The sequence below is a fragment of the Monodelphis domestica genome, chromosome 2 (genome assembly GCF_027887165.1).
Source record: "Monodelphis domestica isolate mMonDom1 chromosome 2, mMonDom1.pri, whole genome shotgun sequence".
Lineage (NCBI taxonomy): Eukaryota > Metazoa > Chordata > Mammalia > Didelphimorphia > Didelphidae > Monodelphis > Monodelphis domestica.
Genome location: NC_077228.1, coordinates 26,284,697 through 26,300,041, shown reverse-complemented (window position 1 = coordinate 26,300,041; position 15,345 = coordinate 26,284,697). Strand labels below are relative to the sequence as shown.

General features: G+C 50.5%; 1 protein-coding gene across 5 annotated transcripts; it reads right to left on the bottom strand.

Annotated features, from left to right (window-relative positions):
• ORC1 (origin recognition complex subunit 1) lies at window positions 1-15,343 on the bottom strand. Of its 5 annotated transcripts, none has more exons than XM_016429770.2 (18): window positions 15,214-15,343; window positions 14,935-15,017; window positions 12,996-13,104; window positions 12,171-12,298; window positions 9,301-9,479; window positions 8,069-8,399; window positions 7,277-7,532; window positions 6,336-6,467; window positions 5,783-6,122; window positions 4,168-4,250; window positions 3,728-3,829; window positions 3,085-3,256; window positions 2,530-2,637; window positions 2,276-2,425; window positions 2,072-2,191; window positions 1,211-1,380; window positions 486-573; window positions 1-352 (listed from the first exon to the last, which is right to left on the bottom strand). In XM_016429770.2, exons 3-18 carry the CDS (start codon window positions 13,091-13,093, stop codon window positions 158-160), a joined length of 2,652 nt encoding a protein of 883 aa, XP_016285256.1. In that variant the 5' UTR covers window positions 13,094-13,104; window positions 14,935-15,017; window positions 15,214-15,343; the 3' UTR covers window positions 1-157. The 5 variants fall into 5 exon arrangements, with proteins under 5 accessions (XP_016285256.1, XP_007480229.1, XP_007480231.1 ...); XM_007480167.3 differs by having other exon boundaries at window positions 6,336-6,434; XM_007480169.3 differs by having other exon boundaries at window positions 6,336-6,431.
• Window positions 15,344-15,345: the final 2 nt, after the last annotated feature.

The following is a 15,345-nucleotide window of genomic DNA, read 5'->3' as shown; positions in this document are numbered from 1 at the left end:
TTAGATGAAAACTAAATATTTATTTAATGTAAAATTTTAGACACATGATAAAACTATTTCTGTTCAGCATGAACACATTCCCCATGTTTAAAAAAAATAAAAACTAAATTAAAAAAAGAACAATTTGTAATAAATTATGTCTTTTCTCCTGGCTTTGTCATTCTTCTTTCAGTGCGTAGAGCACATCGTCCTGGCTGACGTTCAAGCGTACGCGCAGTAACAAGTCATTTCTGCTGGGTTCCACTAGCAGGAGGCGGCAGGAGCCCAGGCGCGAGCACACAGCCATGGTCTCGGACACTGTGGGGTGCGGCAGACCCTCGATTCTGCACAAGGCCACGTGCTGATGGTAGACCTGGAGGAAGAGCCAGAAGGCAGAGGTGAGCTGCCTCCGAGGGGCAAGAGGGAGACCAGGATCCCCAGAGAGGTGGGCCCAGGCCTACCCTCCTTCCATTCCCAACCTCCCCGACCCCCAAAGCCAAATCCACCTGCTGAAGTGTCGCTTCTTCTAGTCCTGACCGGTGGAATTCTGCAAGGATGGCTCTCAGGAAGCCCTGCTCCAGGATGGAGGCATTCCTTAAAGGAAGACAGAGACATTGGTGACTCCCGCTACCAGGCTGAGGGTCCAGCTCCATGTCCAGGGGACATTACCCACAGGCTCTCTGGTTTGGCTACAGTCCTGTTAACCCTTGGGAGGCAGCTAAGTCGTGAGGTGGATGGATTATTGAGTCTAAGTGTCAGGAAGAATCCAGACCCTTGCCTGCTGGGGGACCCTAAGGGCCAGGCCATTGGGGTGAAGTGACTTGGCCAGGGTCACACAGCTGGGAAGTATCTGAGGGTCCTCCCATCTCCAGGGCTGGCATTCTGTCCATTGTGTTACCTAGCTATCCCTAAGAGAATATTTGTAAAGCACTTAGTGCCTGGCACAAAGTAGGTGTTTAATAAATAAATGCTTGCTCCCTTTAGCAAGGACAAGAACCCTGGAAGGAGAGGACGAGGGAATGAGCCACTAGGTTTGGGCCCAGAGGAACCAGCTCAAATCACTAGGCCTCAGAGGGCCTGGTTTGTCCTCTGCCGAAAAAAGAAGCTGCATGAGGTGGTTGGGAAGGTCCTGTTTGGTGAGGAGCAGCAGCAGGAGAACACGCAGCCACGAGGCTTCTCTTTCTCCCCCAGGACCAAGGTCTGGGGGTGGCTCAGAGGTCTTCAGACTCACCTGATGGCCATGATGTAAGAGGAGGAAAACATTTCTTCCACCGCCTGTAGGATGTGGGCCACCTTGACCAGGCCCAAGGAATCTGGCTTTTGGCTGGAGAATTCACAGATCTCTGTGGCTCGCCTGCAGATGTCCAGGCAGCGCCGGGCATCGCCGGACAGGGCCGCCACCTAGAAGCCAGAGTGTGCTGTCAGGGTTTCTGAAAATCAAGAGGACTCTGGGGCTTGGCTGTGTGGGTCTACCGAGGCCAGGGGAGAAGCTTCATGCTTTTGTTCAGCAGAGAGCAGACGGATGGCTCCTTCGTGAAAATTACTTCCACATGAGGATTTCCTCATGAGTTTGGCCCTGGGCCTCGTCTGGACTCAGAAGCCTCCATTAGGCAGCGTGGCCCTGCAGAGCTTCTGGACCTTCTGTGGCCATGGGGATGTGTATTAGAGGAGCCGAGGACAGACTCTAAACAGAGAGGAACGCCAGTGACTTCCTCTCTGAGCTCTACTTCCTGCATGGCTTCCACCTGGGAGACAACTGGCCAGAGCTCAGAGTGAGGTGGCTGCCATCTGAGCAGGGGGGCCTGGTGGAGAGCCGTGCTGTTCTTCCCATTTCAGAACGGCCAGCGCCAAGCTGGAGGGCACCGAGGGAGAGGAGAGGGGCTGAAGGAGGAGTCGGGGAGGTTTAACTTGGAAGAGAGGAGGAGAAGACCAAGAGGTGACCAGGAAAGACCAGACTTGCAGACCCAAACCCGGGGACGGCTGGGGTCTAATGTCTTCCTGGGATCAGACAGACCCTTCCTCTGGCCCTGGCGGGACCTCACACATGTAGTGACAGGCAAGGACTGTTCAACAGAGAGCGCAGAACGCTGACCTTCCTGGACACCAGCTGGATGGCGTCCTCCTCCAAGGCCTTCACGCCTTCCAGGCGGGACACGACGATCTGCTGGAGCTGTTTATAGGTGTAAGGCTGGAAGGACATCCTGGTGAGGCCCTACGGATCACCCAAGACAGATGCTCAGAGATCGAAGCGGCACCAGGACACTAGCGAAGCCCTTACCCAGAGAGGCCAACTCACCAGGCGGCTGGCCACGCGGTTCATCAGCATCCTTTCGGGCAGGTCCATCGTGTTGGCGATGGCCAGGACGACGAGCCGGGCGCTGCGCTGAGTGGGCCAGTCAAACAGGTTGTACAGCACGTCCTGTTTGGGGGTCCACAGGAGGTCCAGCTGTTGGGAGGAGATGCGTTACTACGGCTGCCGCTCGGACACCGGCCTCGGACACCAGCCTTGGAGGGCTCTGGCCCCACCACTTGCCGCCCCACAAACCTCACCTCGTCCACGAGCAGCACGGTGGTCTCCTGGCTGGGTGCGGGCCGGCTGAATCGCCTCTGCAGAAGCTCGGCGGCATGGCTGGCTGTGGCCTTTTGACCGGTCAGTTTCTGGGGTGGGAAAATAAGCAGCTGCTCAGGCTCGGCTGTTAAATGGTGGGGGGCTGCCAGTCCCAGGCTCCAGACCCTCCCCCAGCATGGTGGGACAATAGCAGGTTCCATCTGACTAAGCTAAGCTTCCAAGGAAGCGCAACAGTCTCCCTGGCTGCCCTGGGCCTCCACCACCTGGCTTTGGGCTACTTGCCAGCATCGCTTTTCCCCTGCAGGTTCTCCTTCAGTCTCCTTCTAGCCCCATGAACAACTGCTGCCCCTCTTCCTGCCTCGTGTCCCGTTTCCTCCAGTCCTTCCAGGCCCACGTCAGACTCCCCCCATCCCAAGCAGCCCAACGTCCCGTCTCCCTCCTCACATGGCTCAGGGCATCGTCCCCCACGCCTGACTTTGTGCCATCTTTCACAGCTGGAACCCCAAGGCCCAGGGCCCTCCCGGTGCTGAGCTCACCTGCAGGATTTGCACATAGGCCTGATGGGGCTCGGTCAGTTTCATGCCATTGACCTCCACGTAGTGGAAGGAGGGCAGCTCCTCTTTGTGGGCAGCCTGCTGCAGGCAACGAACCACCTCATGCACGATGGCCGTCTTCCCCGTGCCAGGGACCCCGGAGATGTACATGCACCTGGAATAAGAAGCGGAGCTGTTGGCGGAGCTCTGTGCCAGCACTGGCACACACTCATGAGAGGGGGAGAAAGAGAGGAACTGATCAGGGAACCTCTTGTTAGCTTTGTTAGCCTTGCAAAGAGTTAATTGCTTAGACCAGCTTAAGTCTTCTTTTTTAGCCCTCACTTTCCACCTAGGAATCATGACTGTATTGGTGCCAAGGCAGAAGAGGGCTAAGGCAAGGGGCTAAAGTGACTTGCCCATGGTCACACAGCAAGGAAGTGTCTGAAGCCACCTTGATGCTCCCTCCGTAAACACTGGTTCATCATGCAGGCCCTCGAATGGAGAAGATGCTTCTTCTGTGGTATATGCACAGCAGGAAAATGTGGGCCAAATGTCCCAGGACGACCCTCATCTGCACCCAAGGTCTAAGAACTCAGCCTCAGCTTTCCCTGGGCTCCCCTGATAAGGCAGGATCGGGGTAACCTACCCTCCGGTCCTGTCCAGAAGTTTGCTTTCCACAAAACTGTAGATGTCTTGGAACTCCTGCTCCCTGCAAGGCAGAGACTCAGGCACAAAAGAGACATGCAGCCTGGGGGAGGCAAAAGAGAAAGACTTTAGAAAGTGTCAAAAACAAACAAAAAAGAAAACCCTGAAACCATGAATCATTAAGGCCACCTGCTGTGGCATCCAGCCTCATCTCTGCTTTCCCAGCTCCTACAATATCCCTCTGACTCTCCTGGTCTTACCCCATCCCCCCCACTTCCCATTTCCTAAATCAGGCAGAACTTTCAGAACATTGGCCCATTTATCCCCATCCCTGCATCCCACAGTACACAAATAAATGGTCAGGATCTGAACCCATTTCTCTGCCTTGTGGAAATTAAAGCTCACCATTTCCAGCCTGAAAGAGGGCCTGCAGTCACTCACCTCATCTGCGCCTCTTCAAGTGTGTTGGTGGGTTTCTGGGCCTTCTGTTTGCGCCTGCGGATCTGGGGGGTTCGGAGCTCTGGCTGCAAGAAGGGGAAAGTTGTTTCTGAAGGAGAAAGTGCACCTCAAAGCCTACCCTGGCCAATGCACTCAACCAACAGGGAGCCCAGCTTAGGCACCAGAGGCCTTCCACCCACATCTCCCTAAGCCAACAAAAGGCCTGGGGACTCTTCCTTCCTAGACTACACTGTGGGCACACCTTCCATTGACTTTCTCAACTCTCAGGATTTCTACACCATTTTGGGCAGGGTCTAAAAAGACACCAGGTGGTTAGTCAACAAGCACTTGTGAAGAATCGCCAAATGCCAGGGAGCGTGCCAAGATCCAGACACAAAGAAAAGGCCAAAACAAGCAGAGCCTTTCCTGCTTAGAATATCAGCCCCTGAAGGACCTTAGAGGTCACCTGGTCCAATCCCCTCATTTCAGATGGTCACTGGATTAGCCTGTGGCAGGGTCAGGACTTTCAATGGGCCTCCTCATGCTGAGATGAGCACCTGAAGTTGGTGTGATAGGAAAGAGGAAGGAATAAAGTAGAGAAGGAACTCTAAATTGAAGAGCTAACTGCATCCGGGAAAGGACGCCTTTGGGAAATGTGGCCTATTTGCTTGCTTCCAGGAAGGAAAAGGTGGCCTGAACTCTCAAACCATCCCACTTTGGGTCAGGCACCAGTTCTAGGCTATGGCATCATTGGTCTTCCCCTTCCCCTTCAATTCTCCAAGTCTGCCCATATGCCTCCAATTAATTCTCAAGCCCATTTCAAAGCTCCTCTGCTCGCCCCAGGCCTCTCCCTCAAGACCACCACCTCTTATTTTTTAAGAAAAGAGGCCTCTCTGTCCTCAAGTTCCATCTTCTCTTTATCATAAAATCTCTGGAAATCATCCTTCTGTTCCTCTCTTCTCTAGCCTCTGATAATGACATGGTCCTCCTTGTCAAGGCTAATCCCCCCAGAGTCCTTCGTTTGAACCTTTCCTATTTCTCCAGCAGATTGTCCCTTCAGTCATTCTTTGTTTTTTTCTCCTTCCTTCTCTGCTGTCCACAAGCCCTCTTATCTCTCTTCCATCCTTACGAAACCTTCACTAGACTTCATTCACCCCCAAGTCATAAGCCTCCATATCATTCTCTCCAATTTCTCTCTCTGGTGGGTTTCTGTGGTACTGATCCTGCCCTGGGCTGGTTTTCTCTTGGACCTCTCCTGATCTCACTACTTTTTTGGCCTCCTTCCCTAGACCCCTGTGTCACACCCATTCATCCCCCTCCCCCAAAGGCCATCCTGGGCCCTCTTCTCTCGAGGTGATCTCATCAGCTCTCACTGCCACGATGCACAGGTCTAGATATCTAGCCTCAAGCCACCATCTTGTGCTTCAGTCCCACAAGCCTCTTAAAACATGAGCTGCACCTTCACAGGAGCTTTGGCTCAAAATTTTAGGGCTCCTGCCTCTGTTTCCTGTCCCTGAGATAAATGAACCCTTTGCCATCAGGGTCACATCCCTGGGAGGCTGACTCAGGATGGATGCCCACACAGGCCTGATCAGAAAAGGTATCTAGAAAACCTTACTGTTTTTGAAGGAGTCTTGCAACGTGTCTTGGAGGGAGTCTTGGAAGGGGTCTTGGAGGGAGTCTTGGAAGGGGTCTTAGAGGGAGTCTTGCAACGTGTCTTGGAGGGGGTCTTGGAAGGGGTCTTGGAAGGAGTCTTGGAAGGGGTCTTGGAAGGAGTGGTCTTGACAGAAGACTTTCGGGTTGAGTGTTGGGCAACAACCGTGATGTTCTGTCTTTTCTGGAGTTTGTGGGGTGTGGAAGTCTCCTCCTCATCGGTGCTATAGTCAGAGTCAGAGCTTTCTTCTTCCACTATGTATTCATCTTCATCTTCGGAGACACATCTGTAGTTCCCTAATGTACTAAGGAGGGGAGCAGGGCATGACTTCAGGCAGTCAGCATTCAGAGCCAAAAGGGGACTCTAAGAGCCAGGGTTCATTGAATACCAGATGAACTAGTTAGTCTGCACCCCCTCCAACCTCTGATCTTCCACTTGGAGTTTTCTAGACAGACGGCAGAGTGGGCATGGCAGTGGGGAAGAGAAGCAACATTTCTCCTCAAAGGTGAATCCTTACCTTAAATACTCTTTAGTTTTTCTCCAGGACTTGAGAAACTGTTTCCTGTGCCTTGGTGGGCTATTGGTCTGGTCCTCCTCAGTCTTTTTGACTCTCCTGCTAGAAAGTACAGAGGTATCACTGGAAGCTACCCTGGGGATTGAGGGAGTGCAGATGACCAAAAGGTCAGCAAGCCCTGGGCAAGAGGCAAGACACCTAAACAGCTGCTATGCCTCTTGCCCTTTTTTTGACCTACCCAGCTTCCCTACTCCTGCCCTTCTAATAAGGACCCCAGGTCTTCAGTGGCCAGTGTTGGGCAGCAGAAGACAAACTGGATCTACAGCCTGGTTTCCAACCAGGCAAAGAAACTTAATAGATGAGGGTCTGATGCAAGTCTTGGAATCTCAATTTCCCCATCATAAAGTAGGGATGGCACATGATACACCCAATCCACCAGGATTCAGGGCTGGAAGGTATCAGCTGGTGTGTCCTGCTCCTCACTCATTTTAGGAGGAAACTGAGAGAGAAGCTGTAATGAAATGTCCAGCCAAGGGACATGCTAGAAGGCTACTGCTCTGAAGAGCCTGAATCCTGGGCTCTGTATAGAAAGTGATGGTAAGGATTGGCTGTCCTCTTTACATAAAAAGATGCCCCTTGCCCAATGAGTGGTGGCTCATTCTCATCAATGGTCCTAGGCAGGCTTCCTCTAGCCCAGGAGATACATTGATAGATCTACTGCAAAGAGAGATCAGCCAGGGAACAAAGGAGCCTCAGGGTTTCACAGAAGCACCTTCTAGAGATAAAGTAAGCCTTGGTGTGGGAAACCCAGATGGGACCTCCTGGGCTTAGGTGACTCGCTAGCTCCAAAAGCCATACATTCAATGAAAGCCATGCACAAGTGAGCCAGCTTCCAGGCCTGCTGACCACCTATGTGCTGTGCAACAACTCCGGGCCTTACTCACCTTTTTGGCTTCAAGAGCATGGAAGGGCTTGCCTCCACACTTGTTCGTAGAGGACCGATTCTTATCTCCTCTATTGGAGCTGCAGGAAGGGCTTGAATTCCACCATTGGCCCGAGACTTCTTACAAGGCGAAGGGGTCTCAGGGAAGGCCATTTTCCGTTTAGTTGGTCCTGAAAAGCTACAGGGACTATTTGGAAGCTTAGGCTGGGTGGACTTGGGCCTGGTGCAGGGAGACTTGCAGGGTGTCCTCTGGGGGCCTGGGGTCCAAGAGATAGCATCCAGTAAGTAGGGAGAAATTTGAGACATGCACCAAAGCCCCACCATCCCTTAGGAGGGTGCTCTAGTAACAGCTGCAAGATGAAGGTGAATTTTACAGTGGGAAAGCGCCTGGTCACTGGAGTCTCCTACAGGGCCCAAATCATTCAGACAAAAGTAGTGGCTTGGGTCCAGCAGCCGACATTTCCTGTTGGGTGGGCTTTGCTGCTCAATTCTCTTTAAAGCAGCAAACTGGGCAGAAAGGTAACTCCTCTTCTTAAAGCTGTTGCTAATGGCCCCTACCTCATTTTCAAACCAGAACTCCTCCTAGTAGGAAGATTATTATTACTAGAGAAGAGCAATAATCCGCTGGAGAAAATATTCAAGAGGCAACGACCTCAGGGCTGGAGATGTCCATACAAATCGCACTAAGGCTGGTCAACGACTTAACATTTAAATATGTTGAAACTATCAGTGGGAGGAATAGAGAGGTTCCTGGCCCCAATCTTGCGCACTGATATCTGCCCTTCAGACTTACTGCTAAGGTCCAGCCGCTTTCTAGCCCGGGGAGGGGTGGAAGAACTGGGGATCCGGCTAGCTCGTATTTCTCGCGAGGGACAGGACTTGGAGATGGAATGCCGTGACTCTATCCGTCCAATTCCCCGCTCCGCAGTGCTGGCACGCCTGGCTCCTGCCCCCCTGGGAGAGGCATTGCGTGGAGGGCTCGTCTCACGTGGCTTCTTCATCTCAGCGAGCAGCTCTGGGGCCAAGGGGTGGAAATTCTTATTGTCCCAGGACAGTTTCACATAGAACGTCCGTTCATCTTTCTGCCCCGACGGTATTGCCTCCTCTGGGGCCAGAGCCACCACCTGCGTTAGAAAGGATGAATTAGGAGAAACAACAACAACAACAAAAAGAGAGTGCCCCCCCCCCCCCCCACTGGATTTCTTCCCAAAGACATCATCACCACAAAGCTTATTTCCTAAAGCCAAGTCATAGAAATCAATTTGGAAAGGTGAAAGAAGGCAAGACCAGGAGAAATGTACATCTGTGGACACCGTGATTGAAACACGCACACGATGACTGAGCCCGACAACCAGAGATTGGAGGGGAAGAAGCTGGCAAAGTGGAATCTCATAAAACTTCCCTCTTTCGTCTCACAACAGCAAATGACTCTCCATGTGAAGTTCCTCTCTCTCCCTATCTTTATCCGTCCATCCATCCACCACCCACCCATCCATCTTTCCTCTTATAGTCTTATCAATTCTAGGACAGAAGAGCAGTAAAGGCTAGGCAATGGGAGTTCAGTGACTTGTGCAGGTCACAGAGCCAAGAAGTACCCAGCACTGTCCGCCAGACTCATCTCCCATGGTCTCACAAACACATCCCTTGTGTACTGCTCTTCTTCTTGGAATTCTTACCCTTCACAGAGCCAAATCACCTCTAAACCGAGGGGCTGGCTAGATTAGAGACAACCTTAAGTTTTCCATCTCTGGGCCCATGAGGCCCTTTGGGGCACTAGAAGGAATAAATAATGGCCAACTCAGCCAGCCTGAGCCAAGAATTCAGGACGCAAACAGGAGCTTCCTAGAAATGAACCCATTCCCCCACCTACTTTAGGCCCTTTCGCTTGGCCTCTGGTAGAAAGGCCTCACTGGAAACAGGCGATGACTCTCACTACTTTTCACATCTCACATGACACCATGACCCAAGTCAAGAGGGGCAGAGATAGCCTGGGAGGGAGGCCTCGGAGCTTAGGGAAAGACTCACCTGAACTGGACCAAGGATACTCCTAACACTGATGTCCCTGGGAGGGTCGTCAAACCAGAATATCTCCTGGGCCGCAGGCTCTCGGCCCAGCAGCTTGCGCTTGCTGATGGGGATCTCACTCAAGCGAATAAACCACTGGACCATGGCATGTGAGTTGGTCTCAGCATCTTCAGGAGAGACTGAACAAGAAGAGAGAAATCCACATTTACCCGCTTGGTGGTGATGGCCCTAGTGGGCTGGCATAGCCAGTGCCCCCCAGGGGAGCCGTTTTCCTTTTGGATAACAATATGGTCACATTTAAGAGTCAGAAAATTCTCATAGGAATCCCAGTCCCGCTACTAGTTTTGTGCTCATCGCTGAATCTCTCTAGGCCTTCGTTTCCCCAAGAGTAAAATAGGAGAGAGCCCCAATATACTAAGGGTTCTTAGCTTGGGTCTGTGAGCTTGTTTCTGAGTTAAAAAAAAAAAACACAAAGAAACTTGTACCTTCCATCTTAGAATCAATGTTGTGACTTGGTTCCAAGGCAGAAGAGCAGTAAAGGCTAAGCAAAGGGAGCAAGTGAACTTGATTTTTAAAACCATATTTTTAGCAACTTTATTTTGTGCACTTAAGAATGACTCTGAGAGGGCCCACTGGCTGCACCAGCCTGACTGTTGAGGAGTACCAGCCCCCCCCCCCCCCCCCCCAAAGTAAGAACTCCTGAGCTGGGCGACTTTCACAGGTCTATTCCAGCTTATTATGGCAGATACCCAGACACTCAAGCTATGCCAGAGTAGAGATCTAAGGCTGGAAAGAATTGAAGCCAGAAAGAAATCAAGACAAAAACAAAATGAACATTCAAAGATATAAAATGCGGCATTAGTTGGAAGACTCTTGCCTGCTGAGCTGACCCTGGTCAGAACAAATGGCTGCCCCGCGCTAATATGGCTCCCTATTTCCATGGAAGCCAGACAAAGCACGGGCTCTCTTCCCCAATAGTTCTACTAGCATGTCCATTCCCCAAGATGCTCTAAACCCCCAGGATGGAGCCTGTCCTTGCACATCCTCCCATTTAAAACCCTTTCCTTTGTCAGTAATTCTTCCCCTAGGGACCTAAGCTTCCCCTGGACTGACCCTCAGTGTCCCCCAGCCCTCCTCTTTGGCTCCTCCTAATAACTCCCCATGTAAACAGTTCTTAACCTCCAACTTTCTCCTGGTCCCTCCCCAGCCCAGCTTTCATCACCTCCATCTCAAAGAAGGTATCTTTGCCAAAACCATTTGTGTATCAAAAGGCCTCATTTCCATCCAGGTTCTACCATGCAGCTTTCTGACTCTTAAAGACCTCATCCTAGGCCCTTCCACAGAAATTGCTTCATTCACTTAACAGGGCTGAGAAGCCAAGAGGGAAACATCTGGCCTTTATCCTCTATTCTTCTTCCTCTTCTCCAGGTGATGCTGGCCCTGTGAACATGCCTAAATTTGCTTCTCTATCCCTCAACTTTTCTCCTTAGTCTAGTCACACATATCTTTCCCCCATTTTTCAGATGAGGAAAAAGACCAAAATGTTAAACGATTTGCCTTAGGTCAGAGTAGGATAGGAACCGAGGCAGGATTTAAATCCAGGGCTTCCTGACTTACGTTCAACCCACCATTCTCTACCTAACTTAGCTGCCTTTGTTGCTGATTAAACAAATAAACATTTTAATAACTTTGGAAAACTTATGCATAAATTTGTTATTGGCATAAAATAAAGATAAAAAACAAACAAGCATTTTAGGACTAGCTAAGTGAGTGGTTCAGTGGATAGAGAGCCAGTGGATAGGGAGTCCTGGATTCAAATCTGAACTCAGACACTTTTTAGTGGTGTGACCCTGGACAAGTTACTTAGCCTCAATTAATTGCCTGGCCCTTAACTGCTTTTCTCTGTATTAATTCTAAGACAGAAAGTAAGGGCTAAAAGTTTAAAGGCAAATTACTTGTTTTCCTCTTTTACAGTCTTTCCTTTCCAACATTCAATTGCCTCATATATTCAACCCAAACCATTTCAATTTATTGAATTATAGACCATTAGAGCCAAAAGGAACTCTTGAAATCATTTAGCCCAATTCCTTTACTTCATTTACAGAGAACCACTTTTCTGTCCTATCCCATATCAGCAGTCTATAACTAGTAACCAATTGGTCCCCTTTTCTTGATTCCAAGGCCCTAGTCTATATGGTTCCTCCCTCCCTCTGTATTGGAGGCTCCTTTAACTAGGTTATTTAAGGTAAAGGGCTAGAACGATAACACCAAGAAATAAGGCTAGAGGAGAGACTGGATTCTCACTCTTCCCCCCCCCTCCACTTCCTGTTCTTCTGTTGGTCTTAACAGTTATTCAGCCTTGGTAAGTTGACAGCAGCTTTTAACAGACTAATTTCACTAAAATTTAAAATACTGAAAAAAGGGATTTATTTTGAAGGAAGAAAAGGTAGAGAGTTGAGATAGGGTAGAGGGGATTCATGGTTTCCCTAATCTATTATGAATTCAATATAAAGAAAGTAAAGGTTGAATTGTCTTTAAGGGGAATATTGTTAATGACAATCTTCTCTGCCAGCTTCTTCCTGTCTCAAGAAAGAAGTGAGAATCAGTTTTTAGGGCCAGCTTATTCAAACTGCCTTCTTCCTGGCCACATTCTTCTTTGGAATCTTCCTGATTGTCAGGTCTTCAAACTTCTATTCTTGCATTTGCTTGCAAGTCTTTCTGTAGCAGTAATCAGTTCTTCACACCCCATCCCTCAGGAATCATTACCTGCCAGTATATAACCCCACTTCTACCAAATGAGGGTTGGTGAAAGCCTGGTATTGGGAGGCCAAGCCCTGCCCCTGCCCTAAGCATTTCTTAGAGGAACTCACCATCCCTGCAAAGCTTGATCAGCTTAGCGATATATGGGTTGTCATCGTCATGCCCTTCCACAAACACGAAGTCCCCTACATTGACCTGGACTTTGACGTTGCTGCCTGAAGATGTCACACAAATACTTCTGCAAAGCAACCACAGGAATAAATTGGAGTACAGGACAACTGAGTCACCAAGACACCCCCCCCTCCCCTGCCAGATAAAAACTAGGGCAGGCAAGGCTGAGGGATCCACTTCCTGCCCAAAGAACCTCCTCCAAGAGAGAGAAAGATTCAAAGGGATGCATGGCTTGGGTGAAGAGTGGTGGGCAGCTCAGTTCAGAGCACTCAGGCTGGCCTCTAAGATAGTGTTCCCAGCTTGGGCTAAAAGACAGGAAGACTGGGCTTCCCCTGTTTGGAGAAGCAAGGATACCCCCCCCCCCCCCCCATGTTATGTTACAAAGAAATCTGCCCTAAACAGAGTTGAGCCTTTCCTTTGGGGAAGGACTGACAACTTGCCTCCCTTTGGCTTCCTTCAAAACTCAGCCCAAGTCCTTCCTTCTCCAAGAGGACCAGAAAAAGCCCCTGGTCTTTCCTTGTATCTCTTGTGCTCAGTACAGGGCCCAGCACACGGCAGACAGTTAATAAACGCCTGGGGACTTGACTATAATATTGGGACCTAGCAAAAACCCCTGACTGTACTCTCCCCACCCAGCAAAACCCCATGGCCTCACGAAATTGTCAAATGGTCCCACAAAATCATGATGGTGGGAAAGTCCACTTCTGGGGGCAGACTAATAGCCCAGGGACTGTAGCAAAGCCCCACAGAGTCCAATCACTTACTTGTAGAATTTGTAGTGAAGTTTCCTGTCGTAGGCCTCATAGCCAACCCACGAATAATCTCGTTTGGCCTTTAGCCTGGTGAAGTAGCCGTTCCTCATGGCTTATGGACCTGAGTTGGGAGTAGAGGGGGAAAAAAAGCAGGATTGACATCAAAAGTACATCCTGGATGGGTCATGTGATTGCAATGGCATGGGAGCCCCCCCAGGTATTTCTTCCCATTAGGGGCTGGAGCAACTGTAAATGACTCGCCCTGGGGTCTTGCACTAGGTAGAGACTCCCGCAAAGGTCTTTGTGCTATAGCCTGGACGTTCCAGAGTATCAACCAGCCTCAACATCATGAATGTAACACTGGGTCTTGCAGAGATCCTTCCTGTGTTTCCCCATCTGTGTGCCAAATCTGAAGGCATCCTCTCGGTAAAAGCTAGGTTTCCCACCTGACTACAGCTGATCCATAAGAGCTGGTTCATTGGCTTTCTGAACTTGGGTGTACCAGTTCCATCACTGAGAGATTTTTAAAAATTAATTTATTTTAAACTATTTCCCCAAGGTTACACCATTCATGTTCCCTCTTCCTTCCCTCCCCCCTCCGGGAGGTGACAAACAATTCCATTAGATTATACAATTTATTTCCATATTATGTGTTTATCACACAATTTTGTGTGGAGACCTTGAGAAAAGCACTGAACTCCTTTCCTTAATTAAAGAGTGGCTTTTCTGACTATTTAATAGTTCCGTGTTTTTTTCCCAGCTAACAATAACAATTCTCTAAGCCAGAAGGGCAATAGGTGTTGGTGACTGGAGCAGAGTCACAGAGCTAGGAAATATCTGAAAACAGATCTGAGCCCAGGCCTTCCACCTCTATGCCTGGTACTCTATCTGCCCTGACACCTGGCTACCTCCTTAACTGTGTTTTAGATGAATTCAGGCAGAAATATTTATCCTCAGTAGGTAAAACTTAAGGGGAGTCATCTAGCCTTTCCAAAAATCAACCAGAACCAGGCTCAAATGCCCAACAGTCTAATTTATCCTCTTTAAAAACAAAACAAAACACATTGTTCTATGTCTTATTATTACTCTTAAGACAGAAGAGTAAGAGGTAGGCAGTGACCCACCCAGAGTCACAGAGCTAGGAAGTGTCTGAATCCAGACCTTTTGCCTACAGGCATGGTAGCCCCTGGCCTCCTTTATCCTTATATCCCCACAGAGCAGATGGGGAAGGGGGGGAATCTCCGGAGTGGGGAAGCCTACCCTAGGCTGCACACATCAGGCACTCAAGGAATGTTGGGGAATCCAACTAGTTAATTGTCCTTCAAAAAGGGCATAGCCGAGGTCACAGGGTAGAGAGCTGCCCCTCCTAAGGCAGTGGGGGATGGAAGTTCCTATAAGGCAGGCTTAAGCCTGCCTTCCCTCGGGTTAGAGGTGGGGAGGTCAAGACAGACACGTGGCAGCAGGGCAGGTGGTGACCGTGGGGGGAATGCCAGAGGCTTAGGGATGGGAAGGGGCGCGGGGCCAAGCAGCTCCTAACCCAGGTGGGGAGACTGGGGCCCCGGTAGTGCTAAGGCTTAGGGGCCCCGAGGAATGGGCTCAAAAATATCGATTCTCCAGAGGGTGTAGCCCAGGCTCGGTTCCCAGCGCTGTGCCTGGATGCTTCTGATAAGAAGCCTGCCCCTCCTCCACCCCAAGGCGCTCCTCTAGGAGGGGAAGGGGTGCCCGGGCCTCAGTTTCCTCCCTTGTAAAATGAACGGGTTGGAATCCTGGGCAGGAAGGAAGTCCTCTTCCCGCAGTTTTCCTCCTGTACAACTAGGACTCTGGATTCCCAGCTCCCACCTTCTAGAACCTTCTTCTCTTCCCCTCCCCGTGCCTCAGTTTCCCCGCCTGCAAAATAATGGGGGAATGATTTCCATCTCACCCCCACACCCCGGGACGCCCCAAGGCTCACCCTCTAACGCCCCTCGCTCTGTCCGCGACTCTGCGAGAACGCTGCTAGCCCTTCCCGATGCCGCCGGCAAAGCTAGAAAGAACCTGAAAAAAAGAAATTTTCGCGCCAATGCAAGGTTGGCCCCGCCCCTTACGTGTCATAAGGGCCTTCCCTTTCTCCGCCCCCATCCGTCCGGGCGCGAGGCCTTTGTCTCCGCCTCTCCCCTCTTCCACCCCTCCCTCCTTGAAAATGACGCTCGACGTCTGGGAGCCCTGCCCCTACGCCCTCCCTCCCGCTTACGTCATCATTGCGAGGCCTCATTTGGGCAGGCAGAGGCGTAGTTGTCGTGTGCCAGATTCCAAGGTGTCAGACAATGTGACGTAATCTCCCGCGCCGAGTTCCCTCAGATCGCACTTCCCCTTTCGTGTGGAA

Excerpts from the sequence above, each read along its gene's own strand:
- ORC1 (XM_016429770.2), bottom strand. The coding sequence starts at position 13,093 with ATGAGGAACGGCTACTTCACCAGGCTAAAGGCCAAACGAGATTATTCG. Across the intron at positions 8,400-9,300 it reads GTATCCTTGGTCCAGTTCAG|GTGGTGGCTCTGGCCCCAGA; the intron begins GTGAGTCTTTCC and ends TTTCTAACGCAG. Across the intron at positions 2,638-3,084 it reads CCTATGTGCAAATCCTGCAG|AAACTGACCGGTCAAAAGGC; the intron begins GTGAGCTCAGCA and ends TTCCCACCCCAG.